This window comes from Rhinolophus sinicus, linkage group LG11 (assembly GCF_036562045.2).
Source record: "Rhinolophus sinicus isolate RSC01 linkage group LG11, ASM3656204v1, whole genome shotgun sequence".
NCBI classification, from domain to species: Eukaryota; Metazoa; Chordata; class Mammalia; order Chiroptera; family Rhinolophidae; genus Rhinolophus; species Rhinolophus sinicus.
The window spans coordinates 27,489,111-27,501,031 of NC_133760.1; the positions used below are offsets into that span (position 1 = coordinate 27,489,111).

Below are 11,921 nucleotides of genomic sequence, written 5' to 3' on the forward strand. Positions count from 1 at the left end.
GCTCTGACAGGTTGCTTATATAATTTGGTAAAAATGAAGCTAAAGATCTTTGTTTCTTTCCCAGTAGATATTTGACAGTCATTTTAACTACATTTTCTTACATCACTGAGTGATACCTGATTTCTTTATTCTAATGATCTATGTAGGTCTCTAGCCTCCAACATAGTCCATCTAAGGAAGATTTAGGAAAGTAAGCATTTCCTCTGAGATGCGTTGGTGTGCTGGCAAGCCTACACATCTATACTAATTTGTGAGAAATCATGAAACTCACAGGCATGGAAAAATAAATCTAAATCTTGATTTTTAGAAAGAAAGTACTGATTGAAGAGCAACAGCCTATAAAGGCTGTGTGTGCATGGTTATCATTCCAAAACTGTATGTAACAGTGAAAGATTGCAAACAACCCCAATGCACCTTAATCCCCCATTAATAGGAGACTAGTTAAGTAATGATGATATATCCACACAGTGTAATACTATTTGCTATAAAAATAAATAAAAAGGTTATGGACTGATATGGAAGGATCACCAGGATATACTGTTAAATGAAAAAAGCAATATACGTAAGTATATGTGTTTTCTTTTGTATAAGAAAATAAGGACATATATTCATATTTAATTGTACTTCCAAAAATAAATAGTAAAAAGAAACAAGCCAGTAAAAGTAGTTTCCCATAAGGCAGAGGGTTCAGGTAGTCAGAAGACAGTGGTAGGAGCTCTCAATGTATACCTTTTTATAGAGGCTTGATATCTGAACCATGTGAACATTTTAACCACTTAAAAGAAAATGTCCCTCCTATGACACAGGCCATTGCTTTCTGTTCCTGGCTGTGATGCCATGGGCCCCACAAACTCTCCTCCTGGCCCAGCAGACATAGGAGCTACTTCTCTGACCAATCTAAAAGATGGTGAATAAAGGACGTGGTCACACTGCAATGCCTTTATAAGAGGAAGTTTTATTGTTAATTATTTACCTTAGTAGTTTCAGAAAGAGGAACAGATTAGCTCAGTCCAACATGATTGGCAGTTGGCAAAAATCTAGTGAAGCAAGTGTTCTGACTGCTAAGGATTTAATTTGGATGCTTTTAATACTTAGCCATCTAACACTTCAAACATAATCCAGAATAAATGCATCATCTCCCTCCCTTTCACTTCAATACCCCACCTACCTCACTTCAATATGGAAATATCTTCATTAAATATGATTCCCATAGGAACAAGTTCTCTGGAGAGTACAGCCATGAGGACAGTGCACAAAAAGAAAAACTCAAAATAAAACTCTGTATGATAATTTACTAGTCTAAGGAAACAAAACCTTCCAATATATTAAGAAATCAATCCAGTTACAAATGCACTAATAGGTCTATGTGAAGAGGTTCTGGTATAGTAACTGAAAACAGCCGGCTATTTACAAGATACACAAGCAGGAACGGTGCACCTAGCCGAGCGCTGGCCCTCAGAAGCCAAAGGTGTTCTCTCCACTGTAGGCCACATACAAGAATCCATCTTCATCTTTTTCCTTCTCGTAAAGTTGTCCCATAGTTAGGCTTGAAAGAGAAAAACAACATTGAGAATTGGGTTTAGTTACTGAGTGTAGGTGTTGGGAGAAAGATACTCGAGGACAAGGAACTTGACTCCTTAAACTAGCTACTCTCTCCCACACCTTTGGTGGTAGGTGAAAAAAAAGAAATTCAAATCTCAGTACATGCTACAATCCTGTAGTAAAGAAGGTAAGTGGAGCCACAAAAGACTAAGATTAAGCAGGCTCTGGAAATCACACACACGTAAGAGTAGAATCAAATCTCCATCCTCCTGCCGCAAGGCAAGGCCATTCGCACTCACCCTCACACAAAATAAATCCCTCAGAGGACAGCTCTATCTCGCTCCTTGAGTGGGCTTGGCTGGTAGTACTGGTTAATACATTCCGAATGCTTTCTGAATGCCCTGGGCAAGGGGAAAAAGCTAAGCAAAATTAAGGACCCAAGGGGCCCATCCCTTTATGGGTGGAGGACCAAGGTAAGGAAGAGTGCATAGAGCTTTCTTCTCCTTGGGCTGGTTTATTGAAGATTTATAATTTGTACCTAACATGTAAGTACAGGTGGGTTCATTCTTGTGGAAGCTCCCCCACCAAAAACGCTATGCCCCAGAGATCTGCATCAGCTCATCAAAGAGAAGTTCTTTTCCTCACATGTAACGCAAACAGCTCTCAGACTGTATCTGGGATCCAAGGACACCCTGCCCAACCTTCCTAAGAACCCTCCAGAAATAGGTACTGCGTAAACATGTGTGGGTGGGAAAGCTGGCTTTCCCTAAGCAGCAAAACAGACTGCAGTAGAGGAGACCTAATCTAGTTCTCGGCCACAAAACCGAGCTGTACCTGCTCAAGTAAGACTAGTAACACTTGGAACCGCACATGAGCTCTGGCCACGTGACTGTACTATTAGAGATGAGAAGGAGGCGAGGACATGTGTTAAACTCAGTGCCACCGTGCCTGGTTAGGTCAATCAGAACCAGCAGTAAAGTAGGGGTCTGAGTGCCAGCTCGAGACATCAGAGGTCACTAGCCTGGACATGTCACAAGAGATGCTTAAATGCAGGACTCAGTCAAGTAAGGGCCACTGGGGTAGATAACGAGGGGTCCAGGGCCTCAAGCTGGTGAAGTAATGACTGCACCACTCTCCTGCTGTACCCGTAGCAGGCTGTATGGGACCTCCATGTAAACAGGGACACAGGCCACATTTGTAAAGGGGAGTTTTTCCCTTTCCTGTTCTTCCTGCCCATTTTCAAGCTCAGCCCGTTTGGCTGTGTGGGTAGATGAGAATTATTAAGTAACAACGTGGGGGTGGATGAGTATGAATACGAAACGGCCTGTCATCAGCATCTTGTACAATGAAACAGTACTCCTGTGAGGGTCTCTGAACCTGGAACAGTACTGTTTAGTCGAGATTTCTGCTATGATAGACATGCCCTACGTTTTGCTGGCCAATACAGTAACCTCTAGCTATTTTCAGCACTTGAAATGTGGCTTGTCTGAATTGGGATGTGTTATATGTGTAAAACACACAAAATTTCAAAGAATCAGTATGAAAAAAGAACGTAAAATATCTCAATTTTGATTACATGTTGAAATGATGATAGTTTTGATATACTGGATAAATATATTAAAATTAATTTCACCTGTTTCTTTCTTAATGTGGCTAACTGAAAATTTAAAATTACCAATGTGGCTCACATGCTATTTCACTGCTCTGGAACATGTAAGGACTTGGGGAGCATTGGATAGAAGGAGGAACCCCCACTCAGGAGACCACCCGGAGAGCCTGTGTCTGTCTCAATCTTGGCTACACATCAGAAACAATGGGGAGCTTTAAAAACATCTCCATGCCCAAGCCGATCCCAGACCAATTAAATCATTATCTCTGGAGGTAGGACCCAGGCATCAGTATGTTTTAAAATGCCAGATGAGTCCCCGTGCAGCCAGGTCCTTCTGCCAGTCCCTCTGCCAGAGGAACATAGATACTTGTCTTCCTTGTTTTGTTTTGTTTTGCTTTGCCTTGCTTTACTCTGAGATGCTTATCTTTAAGAGCCATGTGGTCGGTCAGGAAGCAGAGTGACACACCAGGAAATGGAGTGAACAGCAATGGGCTTGAACAAGTAGCTGAATCTCTCAAGAAGACTTTTACCCTGGTAGCTGGGAATGCCCCCGAGGAATTCTGCTTTTCCCTGCGACTCCTCAGAATGAGGCTAAGGGGAAAACAGCTACAGCGATTGCCACAACTAACTCCCTTTGCCCCACTTAGTCATGTCAAGGGTGACCTTGATGAGACCTGTCTTACCATCTCCTCACTACCATTACCCAAGGGGTTTCGATGCAGGTGTAGCAGATATTGTGTGCAATTCAAAGGCAGCCACCCCTTGGTGCCTTTGTCAAGTTTGCTTCCATCTGACTAAGTTCTGTTTTTTGAAAGCCTGAGTCCCACTGCTGAACTAGAAATGCTTGGGGAGTCAAATATATGCTGACAGAAGATCTGACTTAGGGTGGTGAGCACACAATGTGGTATATAGATGACGTACTGTAGAATTGTACACTTGAAACCTATGTAATTTTATTAACCAATGTCACCCCAACAAATTTAATCTAAGAAAGTTTTTAAAAAATACATACTTTGAGGAGCTTTATGAACACCAGTGTCCCACCCCAGACTCTCTATGCTGTCTGCGGTGAACACAGGAACCACAACCATCTAAGGCAGGCTCTGAGATGGGGGGTGGGGTGGGGGGGGTGGCGGCTATAAATATGTGGCTTTCTGTCTTGAGATTCCATTGTCTTTTAAGTAAAACTTAGTTTATAAATTTGCTTAACCAGTGCCCTAGCAGCTACAGAGGCTGATCGTAAATCCCAATCATAATAGCACTTAGTGCCAAGCACTGTTCTAAGTGTATTACATACCCCTCTTATCCTCACAACAATCTTAAGAGGCAGGTACTATCATAGGCCGTAGTTCATAGAGCATAAAAGTAAGGCACAGAGAGATTAAATGATTCCCCTCAGGTCACAAAGCCAGGAGACACTCTTGCCACCGAGCTCTGCTGCCTCCATGTACATACACAGCTCATCTGTTCTGGTGACCTAACGCCAGCATCCCTGTACCTTCTGCAGAGAGCTCCCTTAGCGCAGAGCCGCTCATACACACCGACGTGCACACAGAATCACCAGGTCAGGTGGGGCCTGAGACTACATTTCTGACACGTTCCCAGGTAAGGCCACTGCTGCCGGCCTCTGCATCACACACTGTGTGCCAGATCTTAGTGTTCTCTCCTTCAGATCCTGTCATTTGACAGCAAGATGACTGTGCCTAAAAACTTTAAGAGTCCTCTCACTCTTCTCCTTTTCTCTGTCACACAGCCTTGTGTGGAAACTTTATTTAGTTGTCAGTAGCACTGTGTTCTTATACTCAGGATAACCCTTGGGCAAGAACTTTAAAACTGACAATGCTTAATGCTAGGAGCTAAACACTCCATTCAGCAGAGCCTTAGCTTCAACTGACACCTGATTTCAAGGCTTCCTTGGGTGCCCAGAAAGAAGACTGGCACATCCCTCTGTATAGTATGATTTGAAAATAGCACTTGTAGCACCAGGCCACACACAGAATAACTTGGCCTGGAGCCAAAAAGAGCTGGGCTACAAGTACAGTTTTTAAAACAATGTTTTTTAAGTCCCATTAAAAGCACAGTCAAGTGGAAGTACAGGAATGAAAACTATAACCCTAGTCAGCAATCTATGGCAGGAGACTAGTGTGTCAGTTTCAGACAAGTTCCTAAGCCTCTAAGATAAACTTCCCTCTCCAAATTCACAGCCTGGGCCACACTGGGCAGGCCACCGCTGGAATGCCCTAGGGTCCAAATGCAGAGGTAGCTCTGTGGTGTCTGCCTGGCTAAGCTGCTGAGGCTTGCTGCACGGCCTGACACCTCGCGAGCCACACTGCCTCTCCACAGCTTCCTGCCTGTTACTGGCTGCAGAACACACCCCAAGATGGCCTCCGGGGCCTAATGCTCATGCACAGCGCAGTGGCATCAAGTACGCATGCACTCATCCGAGAAGGCTGCTGCTGAGGACGAGGGGTACTGCCACCTTCCAAGCTCTGAGCCTGACAAACAAATGGGAAAAGCCAATGCAAATTCAAGCCATGGAGCCAATCTAAGTGTGGTGCGTCCCTGAAGTACCAAGTGGAATGAACCTAAATTGCTCCTTAAAACCCTGTCTCCCACCCGTCCATTCAGGGTCACAGACCAGACAAACTAAGCAATAACCTTTCAGAAGGATCCACATGTAGGAATGGCCATGCTGCTGAGGGAAACATTAGTTTTAAGCTACTCAACAGCCTATGAATCAGGGGAGGCTGACCTAGAACGGTGTGGACGTCCATTCCCTACAGAACGTCCCCACGGCCCCCAACCAAGGTCAGGTCACGGGGCTGTGGGATCCAGCCTGACTCATGGATCACCTGGACTGATAGGCACACCTGGCCTCCCATCTGTTTCGAAGCACACGTGCTTCCATTGGACCTGGATTTCTCTCTTTTCTTGCAGGGGGCGGGAGGAGGGGAGAAGTGGCAGGCCAGTGGCCACACAGGCACCGGCCTCAAAGTACGAGCGTTACTACGTCCCCGAAGGCTCCCTGAGCTTCCAAAAAAATGAACTACTGCTTGTTTCTTTCATCAGATTTTTCTCTGATATAAATAAACCCTATTCAACTGCTGAAATAAACCCTGTTCTTGAAGAGGTATTTACCCAGAAATGATCAAAAGTGCTTGATTTAACCACATTTTGAATGGACCACAAGACATTACAACTTCCTTTTACTTAGTATCTCTTTAAGATCCAGAAGCAACTTAACACCATAATCTTAAACAGCAAAGGTTAACCAATGTAACATTCCCAAATTATCACATCTTAGCGATCCTTTATTAACTAATATACTCCTGTTTCTATTTTAAACAGCGGATTAATAAGACTCTTGTCTGTGTTCTAAACAAAGACCAAAAGGTAGGCACCACTGCCGGTCTGAGTGCCCCTTCAATGCCATGGCTGGGAAACCTGTACACTGCTGTGCTTCCTCAAGTCCTGTCTGCACCAACCCATTCTCCTTTCGGTTTTCACCTGATTCTGGATGCAGGCACCTATGCAGAGAATTCAACTTTCCAATGCTAATGTGAAAAGGCAGTTGAGATCTCCCTTTTTATAAAACAGAACTCAGAAAGAATTTGGGAAGTAAAACTTTTAGGGACTTACCTCTGTCTCTATTTCGAGAATCAACATTTAATACTAACTACTCTAAACAATAATCCCAACATTCTACATGTTGAACACTCTCCCCAAGTTCTGCTCCAAGGCACTTATGTATAATTGAAGTCACTTCCTCTCAGCCTCAGGCTTAAGTGCTGTCTGCTTTGGGATGCGGGAGAGCTCCTGCGAGTTTAGATTCATCCCTTTCCAACTCATTTCCCCAGCCACTGAGAGCTGCAAGCACAGGCAAAGGTTAAGGGTGGCCCTGGGCTTCCCTAAGGAGTCTGGAAAGAGCTGAGGAAAAAGCTGCGAAACTGCCTTAGGGGAGGAGATGGAGAAGCTGAGTCACACACCAGCTTTAGGAAAGAGACCCTGTGGTAATTTTGTTTGTGCTGCTATCAGGTGATTAATCATTTGCATAAAGCCCCATGATGTCACAAGCATGCCTCTTTTGTTTATAAACAAATTTGTTTTAAGGATAAAACCCTCAAAAAAAAAAAAGAACTGCTGCTTTAATGATTGCAGGAAGTCATTAACTGGTGCCAGGGGCACTGAGGGCCTGGGCACAGGGGCCCTCGTTAGTGACTAAAATCCTGACTTGGGTCATTGGAGTAAATCTGCTTTAGGGCAGAATCTTACCAGGTTGGAAAGGCAAAGGAGACTTGGAGAGAAAAATGGACCTGAAGCAGATTCTGCGGCCCTGAGAATCACTTTTCATTTCCAATTCTATTTATATCTCAGGGATAATGGGGGGAGAGGGCAGTTGCTAAAATCTGCAGCTATTTTAATTGCTAGATTAATGTGGAACCATCAGAGTAATCTTAACGTTTCCAGAAGCCTGCTTCATTTCCTTCAAGAAGTATCAGAGGATCAAAATCAAAGGCAATAAGGGAGTCAAATATATGGTGATGGAAGGAGAACTGATTCTGGGTGGTGAATACATAATGCAATATATGGATGATGTATTATAGAATTGTACACTTGAAACCTATGTACTTTTGTTGACCACACCAATATGCATAAATTTTAAAAAAGAAGAAGAATTGAAGGAAATAAACGTAATGCCATAGGTCCTAGTCACCTCCTCCCTCCCACTAAGAAGCTAACTCCAGGAAGGAGGAAACAGTCACCAAGGCTCTGCAAAAGTGCAGGTGATATGAATGAATTTACCTCCCCTACCCCTGTACATGGAGCTGACTGAGCACAGATACACAGGGCTTCTTCCCCTCGTGAAGAGTATACCCAGTGCCACACTGCCCAGAGGCTACAAAGGAAGGCTTGAAGGGCCCAACTCTGGCTGACAAGATCACCCCTGGCCACACCACAGCTTCCTGAGCAATAGCTACTATAGCAAAGGCACCCAGCAGGCAGGACCCGGCCTGTCCCCTCAGGCAGGACACTGGCCTGTGGATGAAAAAGGGGTTCTATGGAAAGTAACCTCACAGGGCGATCTGATCATAAAATCTTAACTGGGCAGGTGTGGTGGATAATCATGCTCCAGGCAACTAACATTTTAAATAAAAGGTTTATCTTTGCCTTAAGCAAGTCCCATCCATTGCTTCTGTGCATCTAAATTAACATACCTTTGAAGTAAGGTAACCACCCTCAAGAGAGCACAGAGACTTAACTATCCTGTAATCCAATCTCCACCTTGCTTGCTCCCATCTTCATGTCATCTTCCTTATGTTCCAGCCTTAATTCCAAATGCATAGAAGACACTGTAAAACTGTCACTCTCCGGAGCATTTGAGATCTTGCTTCCCAGTCACTGTGTCATCAGTTTAGGCTCAAACAAACATATAAAAATTCTCTACGTTTGGACATTTCTTATGTCAACAGACCTTAGGGAAGAATCTTCCATTTCTCCCCTATCCTGCTTCTCTGCCAAACACCAGGGAGTAGAGTAGAAGTGATAGAGATTGGGAAAAAGCAAATCACACCAAAAAAATAGCCTTTCTGCCTTTTGGTCTTTCAGACTGAAAAAGAGCTTTCTACCTTTCATAGGAAAAGGACTAGAATTTGGCTTAGGCCTCTTCTGGAGCTTTCAAGGATTTTCAAAAGGAACATATTTTGGCCACATTGGGTTATTTCCCAGGGCTTCCGAAAGCCTTAATTTTTAGAAGGACTACTTTTAGGAAGTAGCAAATGAAACTTAGTTTGGGTCACAAAGATGAGATGCAGCCAGAAACTCACACTCAGGAAAGAGGGGGCCAGCATCTGGCTCAGGGCCTAGTATTCAATCAGTTAACAGGAAAGGACTGACCAGGGATTTAGACTGAGCCTGTCCATTTTCCTCTTTCCACAGGGGACTAAATCTGAGCTGTCAACTACACGGAAGAAGGGAATTATAATGCACTGCCTAGATTCAGCCCCAAGTTATCCCAAAGACTGCTTCCAGGAAGCACAATAGCTAGAGCATGGGGGCGGTTAACCTGACAGCACAGATGATACCACGGGAGGTTTAAGTCTGCAGAGAGACCTCAGAGCCTTTTGCTGGACAGCAGCCATTGTAGTGTACTGAAGACCAGGCAGCTACAGATTCTCACAGTGGCACTGAGTTGACTGAGTTTAGAGGGCAAGCAAGCGGGGTGATTAACTGAAGCTGAGCCTCAGCAAGGTCCACAAGCTCCTAGTGGAGAATGACAAGACTTAGTCCCTGGATCACTTGGAGAAAACCCTTCCAGGTTTCAGTTCTACTGATGGCTTAAGCTTAACTAAGTCCTCAACTGTATTTTTTTTAAATAATCCAGGCCTTGTTCTAGTCTTAACCCAAAGCACACTCCCATGTATTGAAGCCTTTATTTTCCCTGAGCTCCTAATGTCAGGAAGCACAAAAATCCTGATTTCCAGTCAGGGCTTCTAAGAATTTTCAGACCGCCAAAGTTTTGAGTTCTATAAACAGCCAAGCAGATGACCAATACTAGTACACATCTCTCACCTGGACTGTGGGACTGTCTTGTCCACAAACAGGAAGATCGCCTTTTCAGAAGGAAGCTGGATCCTTTTCCTGATGATCCACATGAACTGAGCCACAGTGATGTCAGATGGAACCAGATACTTCCGTTTGTCAATGTCAACAATCTGAGAGCCTGAGACCTTTTCCACAATCACCTGGCAAAGCAAAGAGAGATCAGGACTGGATTTCTAATGTAAGACTTCGGCCTTGGATTGTCAGGGAGCTGATGAACAGTGTGTGGGCAAGGAGGTGGGTGGGAAACTGCGTAACATGAAAAAACATGCCCCTGAATTAATAGACCACAGACTCTGGAGGTTAACAACTGATATAAATATGTTATAGGGAAACAGTAAGTGTTTTTCTGTGGTCAGTTACTATATTTCTCATCCCTGATCTCAGCATGCATAAGAGAAACACAGCCCTTACTACAAAGCTTTCAACATTTTGTCTGGGCAGACCTGAGAATATCTAGTGAGGGTTCCATCAGCAGCCTTTTACTCCAGGATCCCAGAAAGGATCTACCTTCACACTACAGCGGAATTAAGATCCCAAGGAACACAGGAAATGAGAGTGGATGGACTAATGGAAATGACTGGCAATTCCAGCCAGCCAAGAACCAAGCTCTTCATTTGGCCTGTTGATTCTCTCTGAAGCAGGTTTTCAATTTGTCCCCCTCACACCTCTCCAAAGAAATTGTTCACAAGCAATGAGCTACAATAACAGGCCTGGATGTTCTTTAAAAATCAATAAGGATTACAGAAACCATCACCCCTACCATGAAAGAAATATAGGATCATATTTAGTATTGATTAAGGGAAAACTACAGGACAAGGGGTTTTCAGCAGCTTCTCAGATTTTTTTGGTCAGGAAAAGATGACAGGGTCAGGGGTAAGGAAAGGGTGCTGGAAGTCAGATAAAAATGGTGGCTCAAAGTTAAAGATGAGAATGTCCTGAGACTAAAGTACCACGTCCAAGACCAAAGTGACAGTCTCGCTCCACCATCGTTCCCCAAAGTGGCAGTGACCTGTTGCCCTGTCCTAGAACATCGTTCCTTACATAATTAGCGAGGGAGCCCAGAGGCTGCAGACAGCTCGCTGGCCTAGATCGGGAGATTCAGCACTGAGGCACCCTGAACAGCACCAGCTCCAGCCCCTTCACGCCCGCATCCGTACGGCCCCTAACCCAGTCTGGCTCATCTGCTACTATAACCGGGGCTGGAACCTCAACTTGTCAACTGTTGAATGGCCTGGTGCCCTGTCATGGGTCCCAGACGACAGGGGTGACAGTGAGGTGAAGGGGCGGGGAGTCCACTCACCGGAACCCGGTCGGGATATTTCGCTCGGATCTTCGCGGATTCCACGCATCTGTGTTCTGTGGGAGAAACACATCGGCTGACGGTCATGCCTGCCCGCAGGCCGGTTCCGGGGCACGCAGCCTTCCTCCCCCCGCGACCTACGCACGCCCCGGGCCCTCGTTCGGGCGTCCCAGCGGCCTCAGTCTTCGATCCCCTGGCTCCCGGCAGGGCCTGCGGAAGGCGGCACGGGATCTGTGGGCAGCTGCCCGGGGAACCCGGGCCTCGGCGACCTGAACCCAAAGCTCTACATCCGCCCCGCCCGGCCCAGCCCAGGGCGGCCCGAGTGGGGGAAGGGCCCACCCTCCGCGCCGGCCCCCACGGCCCGGCCAGTGGCCGAGCGCTTACCCAGCGAATGGTCCTCTTTAAACATCCACTTCATGGCGGCGGCGGGGAAAGGACGCAGCCGGCTCTCGGAGCCGCGGAGCGCAGAGCACCAACCACAACAACAACGACAGCGACGGCGACGGCGGTGAATACACGGCAGGCGGGACTTCCGGCTACCGGAGCCTAGCAACCGGCTAGGGGCGGGGCTTCCGGCGCGGCTCGCGAGGGGCAACCCAGGGTGAGTGGAGTTGATGACGTTGACGACAGGGGCATTTGTGAGGGCTATTGGTGACTGGGGAGGGTTGTTTGGGAACTCATAATACAAGTAGGATCTCGTTGGACGTTGGCTACGGAAAGGGGAGTTTGAGGGTCTGGCTGATAGAATAGGATCCTTACAGAGGGCTGTTCATGAGGGAAGCCTGACTGGGGCGTTGGTGGCGGGGAGGATTTGGGAGGTATGAATGACAGAAGAGAGGTCTTGTGATGGGGAATGGGGTGGGTGGG

The 11,921-nt window shown here is 45.9% G+C and overlaps 2 protein-coding genes across 2 annotated transcripts in view; one reads left to right on the forward strand and one right to left on the reverse strand.

The window, feature by feature from the left end:
* The window catches only part of ADAT1 (adenosine deaminase tRNA specific 1), a 44,776-nt gene extending 35,289 nt beyond the window's left edge, over positions 1 to 9,487 (forward strand). Inside the window, exon 11 of the mRNA XM_074314556.1 lies at positions 9,089 to 9,487. Coding sequence (XP_074170657.1) covers positions 9,089 to 9,134 — 46 coding nt within the window. The 3' untranslated portion in view covers positions 9,135 to 9,487. The remainder of the gene's footprint in view (positions 1 to 9,088) is intronic.
* Positions 936 to 11,596, reverse strand: GABARAPL2 (GABA type A receptor associated protein like 2). Its single transcript, XM_019710828.2, has 4 exons — positions 11,439 to 11,596; positions 11,055 to 11,110; positions 9,722 to 9,894; positions 936 to 1,546 (listed from the first exon to the last, which is right to left on the reverse strand). The coding sequence occupies exons 1-4, from the start codon at positions 11,470 to 11,472 to the stop codon at positions 1,456 to 1,458; spliced, it is 354 nt and encodes a 117-aa protein (XP_019566387.1). The 5' UTR covers positions 11,473 to 11,596; the 3' UTR covers positions 936 to 1,455.
* Between the last annotated feature and the right edge of the window lie 325 nt (positions 11,597 to 11,921).